Genomic DNA, 22,760 nt, shown 5'->3' with positions numbered 1-22,760 from the left:
TCTTAGTATGGAAGGTTTAGTCATGGCATGCTGACCAGAGCCAGGCCAAGGGCCTGAAGCCACAGCCGCAGCTTGAGAGGCCAGCACCAACCCTGGGCTGTACAGCCACAGTTACAGCCACAGAGGCCGACAGCAGCCCTGGGGCCTAAAGCCACATCGACAGCCAGAAAGGCCAGCACCAGCCCTGGGGACCAGAGACACAGCGCGAGAGGCTGGAACCAGCCCAGGGACCGAAAGCCACAGCCACAGCCAGCGAGGCCGACACTGGCCACAGGGCCTGAAGCCACAGCCCGGGAGGCCGACATCAGCCCCAGGGCCTGAAGGCACAGCCAGAGGCCAGCACCGGCCCTGGGGCATACAGATGTGCATTCCTAGTGCTGCTGCTGGTTCCCTGGGACTCCACTGACCACCACGAGGCCGTATTGGTCTTTCCTGGTTTCTATTGGGCTGCACAAAGTCATCCTCGCTTCTCCGTTACTTTACTGCACATAACCCCATTGGGTGACCCCAGTGTTTATTTCCCAAAAGCTGGATCTGGGAGGCGTCCGTTTCCTTCCCTTGTGATGAAGGCACAGAAGCCATGCGGGCACTCGCTGAGGTCACAGTGGTTGCTGGGCTGGGAGCGTTTGTGCCACAGCTGGTGAGCAGAGCTGGTGCTCTGGTGAGCGTGCTGCACGCAGACTGAGCTGTGAGCCTTCCTTGGAGCAGATTTGTCACTTGGTGCTTTCTGCAGGATTCCTGTCCAAAAGGAGAGTCTGGGGATCGAGGCAGTCTGAGGAAGAGTGAAGCCAGCTCTTTCCAAGAGCGGGGGAAGTTCCTGCGGAGAGAGCCCTCGGAACTTCAGTTTCCTCTGACACTTCACCGGTCATGTCTCAGCGAGGAGAGGACTGCTATTCCTATTTCTGCCTTGTGAGTGGAGAGGTATGGCTGGGTGTCTTTTGCTTGATATTTCTTCTTTTTTTCTCATTTTAAGGGACGGGATGGAGCAGGAGGAGCCCTTCTGCTCTTTTGTGACCTCAATAAGCAGTTGGATTCTGCGCTCACTGGGCTAATGATGTGCACATGGCTCAGGCTGTATTTTCCCTTAGTGATAATTAACATCTCAGCACTCTGATATCCTATCTCTGGCACGATCTGGAAGCTCTCTCTTCAAACCTTGGCTGCCGTTTCCTCCAATGTTTATTCCAGCGCGGCGATTACTGTCGTTTCTGTTTCTCGTTGTATTCTCAGATAGGTTATTAAAAGCTTTGTGTTTGTGTTTTGCTACGTCCCTCTGCCTGCAGTCATTTGTGCTGTGTCACAGCCCCCCAGCTCCCCACGCCCACCTCCGGGGCAGGATGGGGCACCACAGATGGCCACGGTGTCCCTCAGCTGCCACCAGCAGCCCCAGCCCTCCTCTCTCCCTGCAGTCCTTTGTGCAGCGGGATGCAGAGGGCGTTTCACACAGCTCGCCTGCTCTGCCCAGTGCTGTGAATTGCCGTGGGGATGGGCAGCAGGCAGGGCACGGGCGGATGGAGGGGAATCGCATCGGCTCACCGTGGCCAGCAGAGACTCCGGCAGCGGCAGCAGGGGCAGTTCCCATGGAGGGGGGAAGCAGGGGCGGCTGGGCCTGCCGTGCAGACGGACAGACAGGCATCAAGACGCCTCCCACGTCACGGCTCTTCCGCCCCCACACCGTTTGGCTCCTGGCAGTTTTGTCTGCAGACGGGGACCCGGCCAAGTCTGTACACCCAGAGCAGGATTTTCCAGCTGGCGGCCGCTCACGAGTGCTGTCCCCCAGGGCTGGGGACTGGGGCCACTCCTACTGAACACCTTTATCAATGACCTTGAGCAGGGCACTGAGTGCACCCTCAGTGCGTTCACAGACGGCACTGAGTTCAGACGGAGCGCTGCTCTGCCAACCTGAGCCGTTCTGTGCTTCTAAGCTTCCACGCTCGCTGCCATATCCATTCCAAGTCCATCCCGTATGCAGAGCCCAGCCCATATATATCCCATTTCCCGATATCCCATCCCGTATCCATCCCATATCCATATTCCCGCACCCCACATCCCAATGCCACATCCAGCATCCCAACTGCACATTCCAACCTCACATCCAACATCCCAACTCCATATCCCAAACCCATGTCCTATATCCCACATCCTATATCCCACATCCCAATCCCAATTCCAAATCTCATTCCCCATCCCTCATCCCAACCCCATCTCACACCTGTCAATCCCAATCCCTCATCCCAAATCCCGATCCCAATCCCAATCCCATCCCCTACAGCAATAGGGAACACTCCGCGCCCCGCCCCCATCGAAGCTCCGTCCCGCCCCCGGGCTCTCATTGGTCAGGGGCAGTTCCGGCTTGTCGCAGCATCTCATTGGTCAAGTGCAGCTCTGTCCCGCCCCCGAGCTCTCATTGGTCAGGGGCAGTTCCGGCTCATTCGTGCCTCTCATTGGTCAGCGGCAGCGCCGCCGGCTCCGATTGGCTGAGGCGCCGCGCGCGGGAACGGCCGTCGGCAGCCGGCTCTCCCCTCGGACGGCGCCGGTCCCACAGCCGCTGCGCGCCGGAGCTGTCCGGGCAGCACCGAGACGGAACCGCGGCACGACGGGAGCGGTGCTGAGGACAGCGGCGCCGGAGGTGCGCGGGAGAACGGCTCCGGGCCGGGGCCGGGGAGAGGAGCCGGCAGCGCTGCTCGCGGTGCCCCCCGGGGCTGAGGTGGGCTGTGGGTGCAGGGGGCGGTGGGGGAGATCCGGGGGGATGTGGGAGTTTAGGGGCTGTGGGGATATTGGGGGGTATTGGGGGATGTGGGGTACTGTGGGGCTACAGGGGGGCATGGAGTAATGTGGGGATATTGGGGGCTGTGGGGGGTCTGTAGGGGTGGATATGGGGGGATATCGGGGGCTGTGAGGAAAAAGGAAGTTCTGAGCAGAATGTAGGGGTGATGGGGGCTGTTGGGGGCTCTGGGGGATATGGGGTATAGAAAGCTGTGGGGGACTATAGAAGGGGTATAAGAGGATATGGAACAAGCGGGGGCTGTGGGGGTGATATGGGGAACTGTGGGGGGGGGATCGATATGGGGCTGTGGGTGGCTATAAGGGGTGGGGGGGCTGTAGGGAGGGTTTTAGGGCTATGTGGGCTCTATAAGGGGCTGTTGGGATCTCAGGGGGCTATCGGGGTGAAATGGGGCTGTAAGGGGCTATACAATTCTATTGGGGAGGTACAGGGGTTGTGGAGGGATATAGGGAGATATGGGGCAATAGGGGGGGTGTTATAGGGGGATATAGAATTATAAGGGGTGTTATAGAGGGATATAGGGTTATAAGGGTTTGTGGTGGGCTGTGAGAGGGTTTGGGGTGATAGGAGGCAGGGGGCTACAGAGAGGGATGTTGTGCTATGAGGGGTTGTGAGGGAGGCTGTGGGGAGGATATAGGGTGGCAGTGGGAGGCTATTGGTGGGTATAGGGAGAATGGGGCTGTAGGGATTATATGGGGGATATGGATTTCAAAGGGGCTGTGTGGGGCCATAGGGTGATACGGGGCTATAGGGTGGGCCATAACGGGATGTGGGGCTAAAAGGCTGTCCCTACCTTTGCCCCCATACCTTTGCCCCCTCCCTTTCCCCCTTCCATAGCATGGTGGATGAAATGCTGGTCATGAAACTTAAATCAGAATTGAAGTTGTATTGGAATAGAATATGATTATTTTGTGGTCTTAAATCTGAAACGTGTTTTCTCCTTAGATGCAGGTATTGTTTAATAAGGACTTTGGAGAAGGTTTCAGTATGAAGTCTCCTGATCAGGAAGAAAGAGGAATGTTTTGGAGGACTTAATCACGAGTGGAGCTGCTGCTGACCCTCCACTTGCAACCAGCAGGCAGGTGAGGATGTTGTGCATCTCAGCCTTTCCTCGCTGCAAGGTACCAGCGATTCAGTCTGTGCTGTGCGGTGATTTTCCACCAGCACTTCTGCTTGTATGTGAGCATCCGCTGACGTTGTCTGGTGGCTTTAGGCTGGGCAGACACGGGAAGCACTGCTTGCAGCAGCAGCAGCTGAGCTCTGTGTGCCAGAGGAAGGAACGCAGCAGGAGGAGGAGAGCCTGCATGACTCTGCGTGTTCTGCAGGGCCGTTCCTCACAGACTGCCACTGACAGACGTTGGGGCACTGCAGAGCCTGTTGGTGCGGAGGAGGTAAAGCGGTGTTGGTGTGTAATGCCAGTTGATCTGTGTGCATGCAGAATGTCCCCATGTTTGTATTTCTCAGTGTTTGTGGCCCTGCTTTTGTTCAAAGGTGTCAGACCTCCGTGCGTCTTTGCTCGCCCTCCAGCTGGATTGGAGAAGTGTCTTTTTGGAAGTGTTTAAGATGGTGAATTTTGCTAGACAGAGTGCTTGTCTAATCCAACCTCTTAACTGCAAGGTTTGTTCTGCAGGTCCTGATGATGGCACAGGCATTAAACAGCCCGGAGCTCATCATTGGAGAGAGGCTGTGCATTGCATTGTGAAGGGAGAGATGGAGGAGGGGTTTGAACAGCGGTGTGCAGGCATGAAAGAAGCTGGTAAGAGAAGAGGTGTGTGTTCTGAGAGCAAGGGCTGTGCGGCTCATCTCTGTGTTTTCCAGGAAATGTGAGGCAGAGCTCTCTGCTCTCTGTTCTTTCTCGCAAGACTGCGGCCCTTCAAAGTGCGCTGTGGATGGGCGGCGCGATGACAGCCCAAGGATGGCAGCAGGAGATGCAGCGCAGCCCTCTCCAGCAGCAAGGTGCATTGGTTTGTCTTGCTTATTCTTGAAGTAGGAGTGTTTAGCTTCCACAGTCGGTGGCTTGATAGCATGTTTTGAAGGCTTTGGGGCCCTTCCTCCGTGTTACTCACATCCTAAGGCAGTGAAGGACTTCCCTTGCTGTGTAGGAATGGTTCCTGTGCAAGGCCATGGTCGTCTGCCTGTAGCAGAGACTGAAGGTGATGGTTTTGTGACTGCAATTATGGAGTCGGCTTTTTAATGGCAACTACACCCTGCTAACATGCAGCTCTTTCTGACACAGGCAGGAGGTGGGCAGCGGTACTGCAGCTCCTCTGGCAGCTTTGCAGCTGAGTTGGGAAGCAGAAGATGTGGATTTAAAAGAAGAACTCAGTTCCTGGGACGTTCCACTGTTCTTCCCCTAGCTGTTCCCTTGCCTCAGCCCGAATTCCCTTTTGCATTCCTGTTTCCCTTCCATCCTACTGGCTGCCCCTTGTTTTCCCCAAGCTTTCCCTCTCCTTTCCCATGACAGCCCACCCATAATTCCCTCAGAGCGCCAATAACCCCCTCAGCATTTCCCCAGCAAGATCCCTGTAGGCACCCCGCAGCCCCCACAGAACCCCATAGCCCCTTCAGGACCTCCTCAGACCTGGTACTCCTCCCCCATAGCTGCCTGGAAACATCCCAGACCTCCACAGTCCCCAGCAGCACCCCATGTCCCTTACTGGACTCCCACTGAGCCCCCTTATTTCCTCCCTCTGTCCTCCCTTGCCACCTCCAGGACCTCCCTGGGATCTCCCCCACAGTCCCTGACACAGGACCCAGGTCACCATTCCAGGAATCCCGTAGCCCACCTGGGGCCTCTCCTCACCTCCATGTCCTCCCAGATCCCATACAATCGCACAATAATGGGTCAGGGCTGCCTGCTGCAGGAGAGGAATTTGGAGCTGGAGAAGGGGTAGGGTACAGATGTGGGTAACAGTGACGTGTGGGGCATTAGAGATATGGGGGCCCAGGAACATGGGAGGATATGGGGATCTGGGCCACAGGCTGCAGGAGCAGAGTGCTGCACAGCAGAAGGCAACGTGTGAGGTAAAGGTGGGACTTGTGGGCACGGGGACATGGGGTGGCATGGGGACGTAGCGGGTCTGGGGGCACGTGGGGAGAGGTTTGGGGTCAGAATGGGGGATGTGGGCCATGTTGGAGTGCATGTATTGATTTCTTCCTGAGAGGGGACTGGGGTTCCCTGTGGCCCAAAGGTGGAGACGTGATCCATAACCCCACATGACCCCATAACCCCATAGAACTCGGCGTGACCCCAAGGCTCCACGTGACCCATAGCCCTATGAGCACCATCAGCCCATATGAGGCTGTGGACAGTGATGGGTCTGTTCTTGGGTTGTTCAGGCGGTACTGGAGGGTGGCTGTGGGGCTGCTGTAGAACAGCAGTCTCTATCTGCCCCGACCCTTATCTTGCCCACATCTTGGGGGGCAAGATGGGGGTCAAAAGGACAATGGGGGGCTATGGAGGGGGTCCCATGATCAGAGCAGATTCCCCACCAGCTGCGTGTGAGGGAACATCAGCCCCACTGAGCTGTGGGTGTGTCCCATAGCTGCCCCATAGCAGCCCCAGAGCCATCCTAGAGCAGCCCCAGAACAGCCCCATCACTGCCCACGGCCCGTGGCCAGCAGCAGTTCCACCACAGCGGTGTGTTGGGTAAAGGCAGCTCCTAGGTGTGGCTCTGCCCCATAGCTGCCCCAGAGTGCCCCTATAGCCATCCCATAGGCGTCCTTTAACTGCCCCACAACCCCGCACGGCTTCCCCACATCCCAGCAGATCCCCCCAAGTGCCTTTGGGATGTGCAAGAAACGCTCTCATCTGATGTTCCATTAGGCACAGTTCTCGGTGCAGCAGCAAAGCTCATTTCTTATTGCTCAGATGATTTCCAGCAGCACACAGGTGACACACACACCATGCTGACCACGGCAGGGTGCAGCTTCTTGTTGCAGAGTCCCATAGTGCTGGGTGACCGTGCGAAAGGGGAATCCCACCGCTGATGTTCTCCATCCTTCTCCTTCTGCACCACCATGCATTATTCCTTCGTCCTCGTGCTGCGCTGCCATCAGAGTTCTTTGTCCATTCCTGCTCCAACAGCCCCAATCTTGGATACCTTTTTTTTTGTAAGGAGTTCTGCTGTTTGTTCTGCAGCTGACTTGGATTTCTTCTCCCACTGTCTTGTGAAGGAGTTGATTTGCTTCAGTCCATCCCAGCTCCATTCCTGGTTCAAGTCTCCCTCATTGCCACGCAGCACTGCAGGTCCAGTGCCTTCCCCAGTCTCAGTGGGATCAGTTTGTTCTGTTCTCGTCCACTTAGAGGAACAGAAGCTACCAACCCACCAACCCTTGTGACAGGTATTTCCCTCCAAAGCATTCCTGTCCTTCTTGTGGCCCCTTTGTCCAGTTCCCAGCTCTCCAAACTGAGACGTATGGCTGCAACCCGCCCCATGTCTTCCTTGGGGCAACTCTGGGGCAGCCCCACTCTGAGGAAGGAGGAGATGCCTTTTCCCCACACACAGCTGGTTCTATGGCCACATGGGGTGAGGACACGGGGTCGTGGGTCACATGAGGGTCCTGGAGGGTCACAGAGTTATGGGGTTACGTCGGGTTATGGGGTGGCTCAGTGTTATGGGGTCAGATGAGATTGTGGGTCACAGTGATGGGGTCATATGGGATGGTAGGGGCATTTGGGGTGACATGGGGTTATGGGCCACATGGGGTTATATAGTCAAGGTGAGGTGGAGGCAAGGATCCCAGAGTTCTGGGGCCACATGTCAGGGGTTGCAGCGTGATGGGGGCAGGCAGGGTCAGGGAGTCACAGTGTGGTGTGGGGGGTATGGTTCACACAGGGCTGTGGGTCACGTGCAGCCATGGGGTCACACACATACAGGGTTATGTGGTCCTCTTGGGTTCTGGCTCATGTGGGGTTATGGCTCAGGGCCCCACCTTTGGGTCCAGGGACCCCCTGTACAGTCTCACAAAAAAAGAAATGCGCTCCAACACTGCCCCACATTCCCCCTTTTTACCCCAAAAAGCTCCCCACATCCCCCCGTTCCCCCCGTGTCCCCATACAACTCCATACCCCTGTGTCCTACCTGCAGCCAACATCCTGCCTACTTGAGAGCAGCACTCTGCCCCTGCAGGCTGTGTTTTCATATCCAGCCCATGTCCCTATATCCCCCATAGCACCCCACAGAGCCCCAGATCTCCTCAAGGACTTTCTCAGACCCAGTACACCTCCCCCAAAGTCTGCCTGGTACCTCACAGAGCCCCACAATCCCCAGCAGCACCCCATGTCCCCCACTGGGCTCCCTTTCAACCCCCCTATTTCCTCCCTCGGACCCCCCTGACCCATTCCAGCTCCCCCCAGGGATCTCACAGCCCCCCACAGTCCCTGACAGGACCCCCATCACCGTCCCAGGCCCCCCATAGCCCACCTGGGGCTCTGGTGCTGAACCCGGCGTCCTCGGGGAGCTGTGCCGCAGTGCTGCGCCCTGAGCCCTTGTGCAGTGCTGCAGATCCCAGGGCAGTGGGCGCTGCTCTGCATGTCCCCGCCCGGCCCAGGAACGCCACCCCTGCGCTGTCTGTGAAAGTCTTGTCTTGGCTCCTGGCACATCTTCCATCTGCAGAGCACATGAGGAGTGACCATCAAACTGCGGCTCCGGGTTAACCCCGCAGCGTCCAAACGAGGAATCCCGCAGCAACCCGCATCTCGGGATGGGGCTGCAGCTGTGCCCCAGTGCCTTCATTACAGGTGTCCTTGCACACGCGCGTGCGTTTGCCCAAAGGGTGTGTGCAGGTGTGTGGATACACGTGTGTGTGCATGCACAGGGGTGCAGCAGCTCTGCCTCAGAGCCTCGTGGGCCCGCAGGAGGCACGTGGCTGTGGAGGTGGCTGGGAGCGCACTGCTGGCTGCAGAGCTGCTGGGCGGTGACAGTTTGAAGGGTGAGCGGGGAAGGGGGCCCCTTCCATAGCATCACAGAATCACTCAGGCTGGAAAAGACCTTCAAGATCATCGAGTCCAACCTAACTATCCTACCCTAACTCTAACATCCCTCAGCTAAATCACGTCCCTGAGCACCACATCCAAACTGTTTTTAAACACATCCAGGGATGGTGACTCTAAGACTCCACCATTCCTGCTCTTCCCTGAAGAGCCAAGTACCCAAAGTTTAGGGTTAGGGGAGGAGTTGAAGGTGAGGAGGGCAGAGCACAAGAGCAGGGTCTGTGGGTGTTGGGTGTTCAGGATAGGGATTAGGGGTTAGAACTCACCATTTGGGGGCAGAGATTAAGCAAAAGTTTAGTGAGAGGGCATGGAGTTCTGCTGAATTTTTCAGAACACTGGGTACAGGTAAGCATTACGGATAGGTGTTTTGTTTTGGGCTGCAGGGAAGGCTAGAGTTAAATACAATATTTTAATGCTACCAATTAAAGCTTGGTTTTAGCGTGAGTGGGAGATTAAGTGTGGGAATCTGTGCAGTCCATTCCTTGGGAATGTTCTTGGCAGCAACTTTTAAAGAAGCCCTGAGCCTTCAGGCACGGCCATGAGGAGATCTCCATTATCAATGGACTTGCTGTGGTGGAAACTGTGTGACACAAGTGCTCACTGCGTGTCCTTGCTTGTGTTTGCAGCCACACAGCAGCACTGTCACCAAGCCATAGGAGCTGCAAGGCTAAGGGTCTATGGGGCTGAGTTTCAGCTCAACACACCGCCAACACATCACTGAATTCTGTCTCTTAGTGCAACCCTGAGCCTTTTCTTGAAAAGTTTCTGTCTCACCTCTGTTGGCTGTTCCATTCCTGAGATGGAAGTGGCACCTGACTCAGGAAGGAGAAGGACACAGAGCTCTGCAGGAGGACCTGCACCACCTGCCCAGCAACTCTGAGCTACCCCACAGTTGCACTTCCTACCTACAAATTCATGCTCCAGAATGTCTCCTGAGAGTCCTGGGCAATCTTTCCCTGGCTCTCATGTGTGCTTCAGCTACCCTAGGGCATCGTGGAGGCAGTGCCCACCTCTGTGTGGCAAATGGAAAGAAGACTGAAGGGAGACTTCAGGGAAAAGTTTAAGCCTCTGAGATGAAAACCCATATCCAAGACATTTTCATACACAAGATCTCACAGGGACTGAGGAAGAGGGGATCTGACAACCAGCGTGCAAACCAGGTGCTGCTGCTGGCCTGTCAGAGGCACTGACAGATGTCAGCCTGAAAGCACAGACCCCAGCCAGGCGCCAAGGGATGGCCCGTCAGCTATTGCAGGCTGCAGTCACCGCACAGTTTGATTAACAGCTGTATGCTTCGTGCTGGATTATGGGGTGCTGAGAACAGCTGACCCTGGCAGCTCCATAAATGTCCCACAGGAAGTAAGACAGACATAGTCATTGCATTCCCGATGTTTGGATAAGCTTCACAGAGATCCCGGTTCGTTATGTACACTGTGACTGGGCAACACTGCACAGGTACAAACAGAGTAGTACTTGATGTGCATAATGACATTTAAGTGAAAAACATTAGAATATACAAAATACAGAATAAAACATTCAATAAATTACACTTAGGAAACTAATACATAAACCAAGTAAGACAGTTTGATTCTGTTAAAATCTGTATTACAACACTTAGATAGAAAAAGGTGGGCAGTTCACTGCTTTCGAAACCCATTTGGTCATCAGTTTCCGCAGAGCATCTTTGAGCTCCTGGTTCCTCATGCTGTAGATGAGGGGGTTCACTGCTGGAGGCAGCACCGAGTACAGAAATGACACCACCAGGTCCAGGGATGGGAAGGAGATGGAGGGGGGCTTCAAATAAGCAACCATGGCAGTGCTGAGAAACAGGGAGACCACGGCCAGGTGAGGGAGGCACGTGGAGAAGGCTTTGTGCCGTCCCTGCTCAGAGGGCATCCTCAGCACGGCCCTGAAGATCTGCATATATGACCCAGCAATGAATACAAAGCACCCAAACTCCAAAGGGACACAAAATACAATAAGCCCAACTTCCCTGAGGTAGGAGTGTGAGCAGCAGAGCGTAAGGATGTGCGGGATTTCGCAGAAGAACTGATTGATGGCATTGCCTTGGCAGAGAGGCAGGGAAAATGTATTGGCAGTGTGCAGCAGGGAATAGAGAACCCCAGTGCCCCAGGCAGCTGCTGCCATGGTGGCACAAGCTCTGCTGTCCATCAAGGTCCCGTAGTGCAGGGGCTTGCAGATGGCAACGTAGCGGTCATAGGACATGACAGTGAGGAGAGAATATTCAGCTGAAATGAAGAAGAGAAAGCAAAAGACCTGTGCAGCACATCCTGCGTAGGAGATGTGCCTGGTGTCCCAGAGGGCATTGGCCATGGCTTTGGGGAGAGTGGTGGAGATGCAGCCCAGGTCGAGGAGGGCGAGGTTGAGGAGGAAGAAGTACATGGGGGTGTGCAGGCGGTGGTGGCAGGCTACGGCTGTGCTGATGAGGCCGTTGCCCAGGAGGGCAGCCAGGTAGATGCCCAGCAAGAGCCAGAAGTGCAGGAGCTGCAGCTGCCGCGTGTCTGCCAACGCCAGCAGGAGGAACTCGCTGATGGAGCTGCTGTTGGGCATCTGCAGTTCCCGGGCATGGAGTCCTGTGCAGAGTGCAGAAAATAATGACAGAAGTCAAGATAACTTGCAGACACTGTCCTCCTGCTATACTATAGAAATGTTTCTTTCTCTTTGAAAAATGTTCATTTAACTCCATAACTTCAATTTACTTGCATGAGCTTTAGTGTACCTTAAGAAGTAGAAGCTGAAAGAGCTCTTACTTTCCTCTCATTTCCTAATCATATCTCAGCCTCCTAGATAATTTCCTCTTACAATCAATTTCCATCCCTCATATCTTTATGCTGTCTGCACTCACAGTGCCCATCCCTACCTCTTTTCTGCACTTAAATTTCTGTTAGAGAAAGCTGTCTGTTTTCAGGATAAGAGCATTATTCATGTCAGCAGAAAACGATAGCAATTTCAGCTGAAAGCACTTTAGGAGAATGTTCATATAAGGGCAAATTGTGAATGGTACAATTCAGGATTCTCAGAGATGTGTTCATATTTCACATCTCCTTTCAGAATTCTGCCTCCAACTCATTCTCCTTCCCTAAGAACAGGTGTTGGAAAATCCCTGCCTTGTCTCTCCTCCTGCAAAGCACCCTTGGAAAAAAAAACACGCAGTGGTGAGTGTAGCTGTTATCCCCCTGCCCCAGGCAGCAGCTGTAGCAGCAGAAGACCTCTGCCCTGCCCTGCCGTGGGACTCCTTCCCCCCACACATCTCCCCGCAGCGCCCTGGGCAGCTCCCCGGGCAGGCTGAGTGCTGAGTGCTGAGTGCTGAGTGCTGAGTGCTGAGTGCTGAGTGCTGAGTGCTGAGCCTGGCAGGCGGCAGAGTCAAAGCCTGCAGTGAGACTTACCTTGTCAAAGGCTGTGAGCAGTGCTCCTGCAGTGAACTCAACACCTGCTCAAACCATACACATCCTATAAGCTCTCTGCCCTTTCTCTCCTCTCCTCCTGTCACCTGCAGGCTGTGCTGTGCAGAAGAGCTGCTCCTGGGCACAGCTGTCTCTCTGCAGCGCTGCCCACTTGTAGGAGCTCCCTGAGTCCCAGGAGCCCAGCCCAGCCCAGCAGAGGATGTCATTTTCTCTTCCTCACTGCTCTCCCTGGAGATGACTTGGGGGCTGCAGGGCTGGCAGCTCCCGATAGACAACAGGGTCATCTCTGCAAAACGTACTTTGAAGTCAGATGAATTAATCACCAGTAGCCAAGCTGATTTCGGAAGCATTGTTTGTCCTAACAGATTGTGTGTGCCGAGCAAAGCTGCCAATGCCCCATCTGGTGTCATGGTTTTATGATTCTTGTTATCAGTATTCCACATCATAACATCATGTAAAGCACCGGGAATTAAAGAGTTAATACTCCAGTTCTGTGGACGGACAACTTTCTGGATACCTGGTTCTCAGAAGAGAAGAAGAACCGCATATCCCAGGGGACTCTGAGTTCAGAGGGGAAGATAAGCCGTGGGAGGAAGACCTGGGATCTCTCACTTGCTCGCTGCCTGGCAGTGTGTGGCTGCGCGCCCCAGCCGTGCGCCTTCAGTTCAAAGTAAGGCTTTTGGTTTCAGACACTTGCTCTTTCATTATATTTCAGTTATTACCCTAAATTCCAATTTTATTTTATAACATTGTGTTATCTTACATTCCAGTATCATGTTTAGTAAAAATAAGTTTCCTTCTTCAATCATTGATGCTATTTTTTATTATTTGTATTATTATTTTATTTCTGTATTTATTATTATATTATATTATATTATATTATATTATGTTATATTATATTATAGTTTAGTTCAGGTTAGTTTAGTTTAGTTTAGTTTAGTTTAGTTTATTTTTTGGACAGTGGAACTGCCAAGCCTTCAGCCCTCTGTCACGGACACACACTGATCCAGATAACTCCGTAACAAGACAACACACTCAGTCATATGCTCTGCTTTTAGGACGGGTGTGTGGAGCCAAACGTTGGACCTGATGATCACTATGGGTCCTTCCCATTGTGGGTTGTCCTAGGATTCCATGACAAGCTGGATACAAGCACGGTGGGTTGGAATGACTGTGGTGTCACTGTGGGTAGGAGTTCAGTAACACAGTCACGATGTTCTCTCAAAAGTGTGGAGAGCAGTGATGTCAGAATTACTGAGTTATGGCAGTGATCATTATTACAGTGATGTCAGAGTCACTGTGCTGGAAAGGGGAGACAAGCTCAGTGATTTCAGCTCCACTGTGTCGTCACAGCTGATATGAGCACAGTGGTGTTGCAGTCAGACAGGAGCTCTGCATGTGGGTGAGCATCAAACACGGCATCCCCAGAACCAAATGCTACCAGTGAGGAAATGGTGCCTCCACCTTGGGCCTGGGAGTTCAAAGTTCTGTTGTGATTGACTGCTTGTTCAGACTGAGCCCCTCTCACATCCCACATCCTGGCATGAGACACACTGCCCACATGGGACTTGGGCCTCACGGCATCCTTGCACCCCATGCAGTCTGGCAGCTGCTGTGCCCTGGTCTTCCATTTGACATCAGACAAACCTCCATCCCACTGCCCCAGGAAGGGCCCTGAGCCAGCAGGAGGGAGGGACACGATCTCCCTGCCAAGGCTCTGGGCATCAGGGCTTGGCCTTTCTGCTTCAGAAGACAAAGGAGGCTTTGCTCAGCATCACAGCCACCATCCCAGTGCCTTGGTCTGCCTGCAATCATGGCTTCCAATTATCTGCTCTAACAAGTCCCTGGGGAAGCTTGCTTGTCCATGGCCCTCAGTGGGGCCCATTAATACTCCAGGAAACTTCACTGTTCCTTCTGACTTTGTCTTCTTGAGCACTTTGTGCAATCTTCTCTGTGCACTGGAGGTGATGGACTCAGCAGCAAATGCCCCCTGGGGCCCATTACAACCTGAAGAGCCCTCCTGTGCCTTGTGCCTTCCTGTCATCTTCTTCAGCTGTTCAGAACTTGTACAGCAAACTGGACAGGTACCTGGAGACATCTAAAAGAGGAAGAGAACGACAGGCATTAATGAAGTCTATTTATTTAGTTAGTTATTGTTCAGTTTAAACAAGAATTTAAAGCAACACTTTGCAACTGATATTGACCCAGGATGTCCCCTAATGAGCTCTGCTCTGTCACTGTGTGGACAGATCCCTATCAGGCTTCCGTTTTCCTTGCTGGACAAGCCCAGCTCCATCAGTCTCTCCTCACATGTGAAGTGCTCCATCCCCAGTCACCTTGAGTGAACCTTCCCAAACTCACTTTGTCTTGCTCTCATCAGCCTTGTGTTGGGGATCTGAACTGTAGAGGCAATGCTCTGGGTAATGCCTTCCCTCCATCTTCCACCCATTATCTTCTTCATATTAAAAAACTGGAAACTTGATTTCTTACCAGATTTCCAAATTCTGAAACAAGGAAGAATAGTTATTAATTACAGGAGATACTAACATTAAACATTTGGAAGGAATTCTTAACATTTCTAAGATCATGATTGTGAGGCATGGAACAGCTGTGGAACAGGTAGCCCAGAGAAGTGGTGGATGCCCCATCCCTGGCAAAGTTCAAGATGACAAGGGCCCCAAGCATCCTCATGTACTGGATGACAGCGCTGCCCACAGCAAGGGAGCTGAAACTGGATGGTCTTTTAGGTCCTTCCGATCCAAGCCATTCAAGGATTCTGTGGTTCCTGTCAGTCTCGTCCAACTCAGAATCCTGCTTGCTTAGGTATTCCCTGATCACCTCTTCTTTCACCAAGGACACATCTGCCATGCACCAACAATTCCCACCTGTCTCTGCCTCCTAGGATTCCAAGAAGACCAGACCAACTAATAAACCGTGAGGTCAGGAAGGAAATGAGTATCAGAGACTTTTCCATGTCCTGTCTCACCATGTTCCCTACACCATTCTACTGTGGGCCCACATTCTCGCTAGCCTTTCTTTTGTAGACTACATATTTCTACAAGCCCTTCTTGTCTGTGATATGCCTGGGCACATTCAATTGCAGTTGAACTCTGACTTTCCTAGACTCATCTCAGGAACACTGGACAAAGTCTCTGCATTGCTGCCAGGTGATCACTTCTTGTTTCCATTTCCTGTACGCTTCCTTTCTGTGTTTGGGTTAGAGCAACACAATCAATTCACAATAATGCAGGATTTCTGACATCTTAACTTGCCTTCCTCTTCCTCGGAATGGAAATATTCTGCTTGGAAGCCAAGTTGCTTAGATAGTTGCCACATTTTTTGACCCTATTCCCTCAGTGCCTTTCCCTGCTGTTCTGTACACCACAGACACTTGAAGAAGCCAAGGTGTGCTCTCCTGAAGCCCAAAGGTGTGAGCTTCTCATTTGCCCTCCCTTCAGATTCCTCAGCTCCACCATCCCATGGCCACTGCAGACCAGCTTCTCTTTCACATTCACATTCCCCATCAACCCTTCCTTGGCAGTATGAGATGCAGCAGAGCACCTCTGCTCTTTGGTTCCTCTATGGCTTGGTCAAGAAGCTGCCAGCTGTGCTCTCCAGGGTTCTTCTGGATGGTGCATGCCCTGCTGTGCTGTCCCTGCAGCAGACACTGCAGTGGAAAAAGCCCCCAAATGGGACAAGGGCCTGACAACACGAGGCTCCCATCTGCACGTAAAGGGCACCTTCCACTTGCTCTTCCTGATCAGGAAGCCAGGAACAGACACCGTTGGTCTCCTCTGTTTGCCATTGCCATTGCCATTCACTCTGACCTGGCTGCTCTGCCTCCCCCAAGATGAGCTCAGTGCACTCTCTGAAAGGGCAGTTGCCCTTCCTTGTCTCTTTTGGAAGCCATTTCACCACATCCCTGAGATCCAAACAAGACCTCAGGTCTGCAACTCTTCAAAGCTTTCTAGCCCAGCATGTGCTGGTGTTCTCAATAGTGAAAAAGCACAGAAGAAAACAACCTATTCAGGATGGGTCATTGGATTCAGTGCATCCATGGTATTTATGAAGATGGCACAAAGGCATTGGATCCACTGTGGGGCGTCAGGTTGACTAAGCAGCACAGACACTCCTGGATATGTCTTTCCTGAAGGCCCTGTGCTGCATTTGCAGCTGCATGTGAGTGTGCTGGACAGCCTGGAGAACTGGCATGACATGACATGACGTGGCTGCTTCTGACACCGTTTGCTTGAGAGCCCATAGAAAACTGTAGTGTTTTCTGTTAAACAATACAGATGTGTTAGCTCTGTCGTGCCTTGAGCTCCAGAATATTCAGCAGATGTAGAACAGAGAAAGATCTGCCTCTTCTTTTGAGAGCTTATCCATTTAGTCAGCTGCATACCTCTGCATGCTCCATGGAGAAAAGTGAAAAAAGACACACAAGTGCCATAAATTGCCATAAATGCAAGGGTCTGATATCATTTAGGATGGCCAAGAATATCTCCATCCCCTCTCTGGCCCTCAGCTGATGCTCAGGAAGGAAAGGAGGTGTCTGTCTCAGGGATTTCCCACGCACTTCCCAAGCACTAGCACACATCCAGGAGCACCCCAGGCACCTTGGTCATCACCCAGGGCCTGTGTGTGGGCAACTGACTCCCCGCTGAAGGACCAAGGACTCGGAGCAGGAGCTCACATGCAGGCAACTCCTTGTGCACATCTGAACTCAACCAGAGGAATCCCTGATACTCCTGTTGGTCCATGGGGAGCAGAATCTGATTTCAGCCCCAGAGTTTCCAACTAGCGATGAAATGCCTGCACTGCCTCAGCTGGATCAGTGCCCTGCCCAGGGGAAGTCCACCCTTCCTGACCTTCTCAGTGTGTCCGTTTTGTTTCAGCAAACACTCTCTAATCATATGTCTGGAATTAGTCACTGTCCACTGGACGTTTGGTGGTTAACTAAGCAGATTTCAAACTAAGTCATGACACGGTTGTTTTTCAGGAGCTGCTGGCCATGGAGTTGCAGGGACATCTCAAGGGAGATTACCTGGGGAAAAAAAAATCACATCCTCTGTTGCAGAGTTGGGCCAGGCTCCTGGGACACAGGAAGCTCCTACAAGGGGGCAGTGCTGCAGAGAGACAGCTGTGCCCAGGAGCAGCTCTTCTGCACAGCACAGCAGGGCTGGGGGCATGATCTGCAGGTGACATGAGGATAGAAGAGAGAGGAAGGAGAGTTACAGTCTATGTGGAGTGTGAGCAGGCTGTGAGCTCACTGAAGGAACACTGCTCACAGACATAGACACGGTAAGTCTCTGGCTGCAGGCAGTGCTGCTGCTTTTACTGGAGGGATCACTAAATCAGGGACTTCCCATTGCAGATCGGGATGCAGAGAGTCTGTGTTTCTTTATTATGAAAATGACTTGTTCCATATGAGGGCTTCCCCCCTCAGGGCAGGGGCCTTCAGCTGCCACAGCTTCTGCCTGGGGCAGGGGACTCACAGATTCACTGCATGCCAGAATGTTTCTAAGGACGCTGTGCAAGAGGAGAGACAAGGCAGGGGAAGGGAAAGGACTGGAGGCAGAAATCTAGATGGGGCTGTTCACTTAGAACACATCTCTGAGACTCCTGATTCACACTATTCTCACTCATTCTGTGAACAGTCACACAATGTGCATTCAGCCTCTCCTCTCTTGAAGGATAGAACAAAATTACAATACTGTCGTATTCTCCAGACATGAATAATGAAATTAACCTGCAGTCGGGCAGCTTTCTCTAACAGAAATGTAATGGCACATAGGATGGGACTGGGTGCTTTAAAAGCAGTTGGGTTAAAGACAGGGAAAGAGATGAAAATATCCAGGGAGATGGGATAAGATTAAAAAATGAGAAAAATATATAAGCTGCATACTCGTCTTCTGCTTATGGAATGCTAAACTTCATGAAATTAAATTGAAGTTATGGAGCTAAATGAACATTGTGCAGAGAGAAAGAAAAAAAAAAGAAAAAATTATAGCACAAGGAGTGCCTCTGAGAATGATCTTGACATTATCTTCTGCACTCTGCACAGAACTCCATGCCCAGGAACTGCAGATGCCCAACAGCAGCTCCATCAGCGAGTTCCTCCTGCTGGCGTTGGCAGACACGCGGCAGCTGCAGCTCCTGCACTTCTGGCTCTTGCTGGGCATCTACCTGGCTGCCCTCCTGGGCAACGGCCTCATCAGCACAGCCGTAGCCTGCCACCACCGCCTGCACACCCCCATGTACTTCTTCCTCCTCAACCTCGCCCTCCTCGACCTGGGCTGCATCTCCACCACTCTCCCCAAAGCCATGGCCAATGCCCTCTGGGACACCAGGCACATCTCCTACGCTGGATGTGTTGCCCAGACCTTCCTGTTTGTCTTTCTGATATTGGCAGAGTATTTAATTCTCACCATCATGTCCTATGACCGCTACGTTGCCATCTGCAAGCCCCTGCACTACGGGACCTTGATGGACAGCAGAGCTTGTGCCACCATGGCAGCAGCTGCCTGTGGCGCTGGGGCTCTCCATGCTCTGCTGCACACTGCCAGCACATTTTCACTGCCTCTCTGCCAAGGCAATGCAGTGGACCAGTTCTTCTGTGAAATCCCCCACATCCTCAAGCTCTCCTGCTCACACTCCTACCTCAAAGAGATTTGGCTTCTTGTGATCAGCGCCTCTTTATCATCTGGGTGCTTTGCTTTCATTCTTTTCTCCTATGTGCAGATCTTCAGGGCCGTGCTGAGGATGCCCTCTGAGCAGGGACGGCACAAAGCCTTCTCCACGTGCCTCCCTCACCTGGCCGTGGTCTCCCTCTTTGTCAGCACAGGCATGGTTGCCTACCTGAAGCCCCCCTCCATCTCCTCCCCATCCCTGGACCTGGTGGTGTCATTTCTGTACTCGGTGGTGCCTCCAGCAGTGAACCCCCTCATTTACAGCATGAGGAACCAGGAGCTCAAGGATGCGGTGAGGAAAATGATGCCCTGGTCACATTTCAGCAGGCTTAAACTTCACATGTCTCAGCAAGTGACTCACTCTGTACAATAACATACGTATGTTTCTTACTGATCATAATATTTATTTATGTTTATCACTTCATTTTTCTTTGCTGTTCATATATATGTGTGTGTGTGTGTAATTATCATTAGTGGTTATCATGGTCCTACACATATGTTTGGCTTCCTTCTACTTGTACTGAGGCATCACCGTGCTCTCTTTCTCCTGGAACCCATAGGAACTCTGGCTCAGTGCTGACTTTCTCACAGCCTCCATGTTCCACCTCTGCGTCTGCAGGCAAATGAGATGCCAGTGGGCACCGTGGAGCTGATATAGGCTTGATTAGCAAATGGGATCAGTGTATTAGCCGGTTGAACAATATATTACTTTAGCAGAAGGAATCAGTGTGTGCTCGTGGTAAAACTTCTGTGTTTAGCTTTGACTGGTGTGTGAACAGCCCTGTTTTTATCAATGATCCTGTTTCACAGAAGCTCTGAAATCACTTTTTTGCCTCCACCAGGTGCAAGGGCTTGTTCTTGGGTTTGACATAACTGTTTGCACTTACACCAGACCAAGATAGAAAGTTGTTGATTGTGGCAAAACAAGCAATGGAAGTTTGCCAAATTGGGGGGAAAGAGCTAAAAGGTGAGCCAGGGTGCACATCTCAGCAATTCCTGGGTTGAGGCACAAAGCGTTTTATTCTTTCTTTGCTTAAAACCCAAAGACAACAAACTGTGTGTGTCAATGGCTACATATCACTGCAGGGTTTTTTGTTGTTGTTGTTTGTTTGTTTTTTTCTGCACACTTGGGATCAGCTATTGAATTCTGCGTCCCTTTCACGTTAATATATTGTTTGAAACTGCACCTAACCCACAACACATGTTTCTGTTATTCTATATAATATAAATTATTTCCAACACATGTCTGCTCACTGTTAGTTAGGATTTCACATCCTCTTCTTCCTTACCTATTTACTCTAATCCAAGTGATATGCCATGTTTCTATTTAATCTTTATTGTCTCATGTCCTGACTTTTTTCCCCTAATATTTAATAATAACTTCCCAAATTACCCCTGTGTACAAGTTGTTATTTCTGTTCTTGTTGTCAGACCCAGTCTGTTGTGTCACTGCAGCTCTGGTAATGATTCCTTTGCTGAACTCCAGACCATTCCAATAACAGCTCTCTGGGTACTGAAGGGAAGGTTGCTAAGTTACAGAAACACACTTATCTACCAGGTGCCACTTGTAAGCAAAGAATCAATCTAATAAACAATTTCTTCGTGTGTGCTGTAAAAAGATGTGTTTACTATAACACAGCCTTAGTCCTAGGATCTACAATGCTTTCTTTAGCTCAATATTACAAGGATCTAAAAGAGAAATCAGTATTTTCCCCACAGTTCAATACATGTCCTGGTTCTTTATGGTCAGAATGATAATGTGGATGCTTTGTCAGTACATCAGTTACACAGAGTGGTACAGAAATCTCCCTGGACTTTTGGAAGTCCTTTGGCATGGTCCCACATCACTTCCTTATCTCTGTGGAGAGAAGTGTGAGATGGATTTGAAGGGCAGAGTGTTCACTGGAGAAGAAATTGGTTGGAAGGTCGCAGCCAAAGGACTGTGGTAAATGGCTCTCTGGGAAATCGGCTCCACCAGGTGGAGGCTGATCACAAGTTATGTCCACAGGGGTCAGCCTTGGGACCAGAGCTGTTCAACGTCTATCAGAGGCATGGATGATGAGACAGAGAGCACCCTCAGCAAGTGTGCTGATGTCACCAAGCTGTGTGGTGCAGTTGGCATGACAGAATGAAGGGGTGCCATCCAGAGGGACCTGGCCAGGCTTGAAAAGTGGGCCCAAAGAAACAGCATGAGGTTCAACAAGATCAAATGCCAGTTTTTGCACTTGTGTCGGGACAATCCCAGGCATGAGGGTTGAATTCCTAGAGAGCAGCCCTGAGGGGAAGGACTTCAAGATGGTAGATGAAAACCTGAACAGGAGCCAGCAGTGTGTGCTTGCAGCCTGAGAGGCCAACTGCACCCTGGGCTGCATCAACAGAGAGGTGGTCATCAGAGCAAGGGAGGGCACTGTCCTTCTCTACTCAGCCCTCAGAAGGCCCCATCTGGAGCATGATGTAAAGCTTTTAGAGAAGGTCCAGAGGAAAGCCGCGAGGGTGATCAGAGGGCTGGAGGACCTCTCCTGGAAAGACAGGCTGAGGGAGATGGGAGAAGAAACAGCCTGGAGGAGAACACATTGCAGCTTTCCAGTACTCACCGAGAGCTCAGAAACACGATGGAAATCAACTTTTAACATGGGCAGATATCACAAGGTACAAATGTTTTAAATTACAAGAGTTGAGATTTAGATTAGAGACTGGGAGGATCTTTTCAGAGAGAGGGTGGTGAGGTCCTGGCTGTTGTGATTTCATGCTTTTTTTTATGTCGGTATTCCACACCAAAACATCATGTGAAGCAGTGGGAGTTAAAGAGTTAGTGTTCTGGTTCCACTTGCTGCCTTTTATGGGCATTTTGAGCATTCTGATGGGAGGGGAGGGGCAGAATTCCCTGGAGCACATGGTGTGAAGAGGAAGATAGGTGGAGATCTGGACCACACCACAGTGGCTCTCCCTCAGGCCCCCCTCAGTTTGCAGCAGAGAAGGGCATGTGCTTCCCTTGTACTATCGTGGGGACTCACACTTTGGGCACACTTTGGTGCAGTAGGATTTAGTAAATTACCATTCCTCCTCAGATCGTTGCTGTTGTGATCCATTTGTTAAACCCATCTACTAGCTCTCGGCCCTTCCACCTCTCCCAGAGTGCGTGGCCTCCCTGGGGCCTCCCTGCACCACCAGCATCACCAGAAAAGTCCCAGGTCTGGTTCGCTCCTCTGATTACTACCCATTCTTGATAGTTCAGGTAAGCAGTGAAGAAATTGTTCAGGGAAGCCTGCGACCTATGCAAAAGGATTTCAGGGGTTGGGGCGAATGGCTGAAGGAGTGGCTTCACAAGTGGTATTTTTCTCTCTCCTTCTTCTGGGGTGGTGAGGGATGCAGAGCAGTCTAGGAAATGGCAGGCTTTGAATAAGTGGCAGAAAGGTTGGTGCCACCACAGAACTCTGGGTTCTTTGCCCATGGGGAGGACGGAAGAGAAAACTGGATGTGAATTGAGAGCAAATCTAAAGAAATGTGTGTGTAAAAACCAGAGTGAAGTATGGGTAAAGCACGTAGAGAAGTGTGAATAAAGCTGGACTAAAGTGTGAATAAACTTGAAGTGTGAGAAAGACCAGGAGCAAAGTGTGGGTAGACCAGGAGTAGAGCGTGAGTACACCCGGAGCAGGGTGTCAGTAAAAATCGGAGAAAAGTTTGAGTAAACCCAGAGTGAAGTGTGAGTAAACTTGAAGAAATGTTTCAGTAAACGCTGAGGAAAGTGTGAGTAAAACACACACACACACAAAATGTGAATAAACTCAGAGTAATGTGTGAGAGAACTTGGAGTAAAGAGTGAGGTGGGCATTTCAAGGATCCCTGCATTACATTTGTGATACTGT

General features: G+C 51.7%; 1 protein-coding gene and 1 long non-coding RNA gene across 5 annotated transcripts; one reads left to right on the top strand and one right to left on the bottom strand.

Moving 5' to 3' along the window:
* Nucleotides 1–2,257: 2,257 nt before the first annotated feature.
* LOC149914447 (uncharacterized) lies at nucleotides 2,258–7,791 on the top strand. 4 transcript variants are annotated; one of them, XR_016460367.1, is made up of 6 exons: nucleotides 2,258–2,707; nucleotides 3,731–3,867; nucleotides 3,999–4,176; nucleotides 4,416–4,553; nucleotides 4,648–4,741; nucleotides 5,022–7,791. It is a non-coding gene; the product is annotated as an uncharacterized LOC149914447 (long non-coding RNA). The 4 variants fall into 4 exon arrangements; XR_016460368.1 differs by having other exon boundaries at nucleotides 2,259–2,707; nucleotides 4,416–4,541; XR_016460366.1 differs by adding an exon at nucleotides 4,888–4,938 and having other exon boundaries at nucleotides 2,259–2,707; nucleotides 4,416–4,741.
* A 2,603-nt stretch (nucleotides 7,792–10,394) lies between these two features.
* LOC116241146 (olfactory receptor 14C36-like) lies at nucleotides 10,395–11,351 on the bottom strand. The gene has a single exon (XM_031611767.2). It carries the CDS (start codon nucleotides 11,349–11,351, stop codon nucleotides 10,395–10,397), a length of 957 nt encoding a protein of 318 aa, XP_031467627.2.
* Nucleotides 11,352–22,760: the final 11,409 nt, after the last annotated feature.

The sequence above is a fragment of the Phasianus colchicus genome, chromosome 29 (assembly GCF_987193195.1).
Source record: "Phasianus colchicus chromosome 29, bPhaCol1.hap1.1, whole genome shotgun sequence".
NCBI lineage: Eukaryota > Metazoa > Chordata > Aves > Galliformes > Phasianidae > Phasianus > Phasianus colchicus.
The sequence above is the reverse complement of the archived record's forward strand: the minus strand, read 5'-3'. Positions and strand labels throughout refer to the sequence as shown.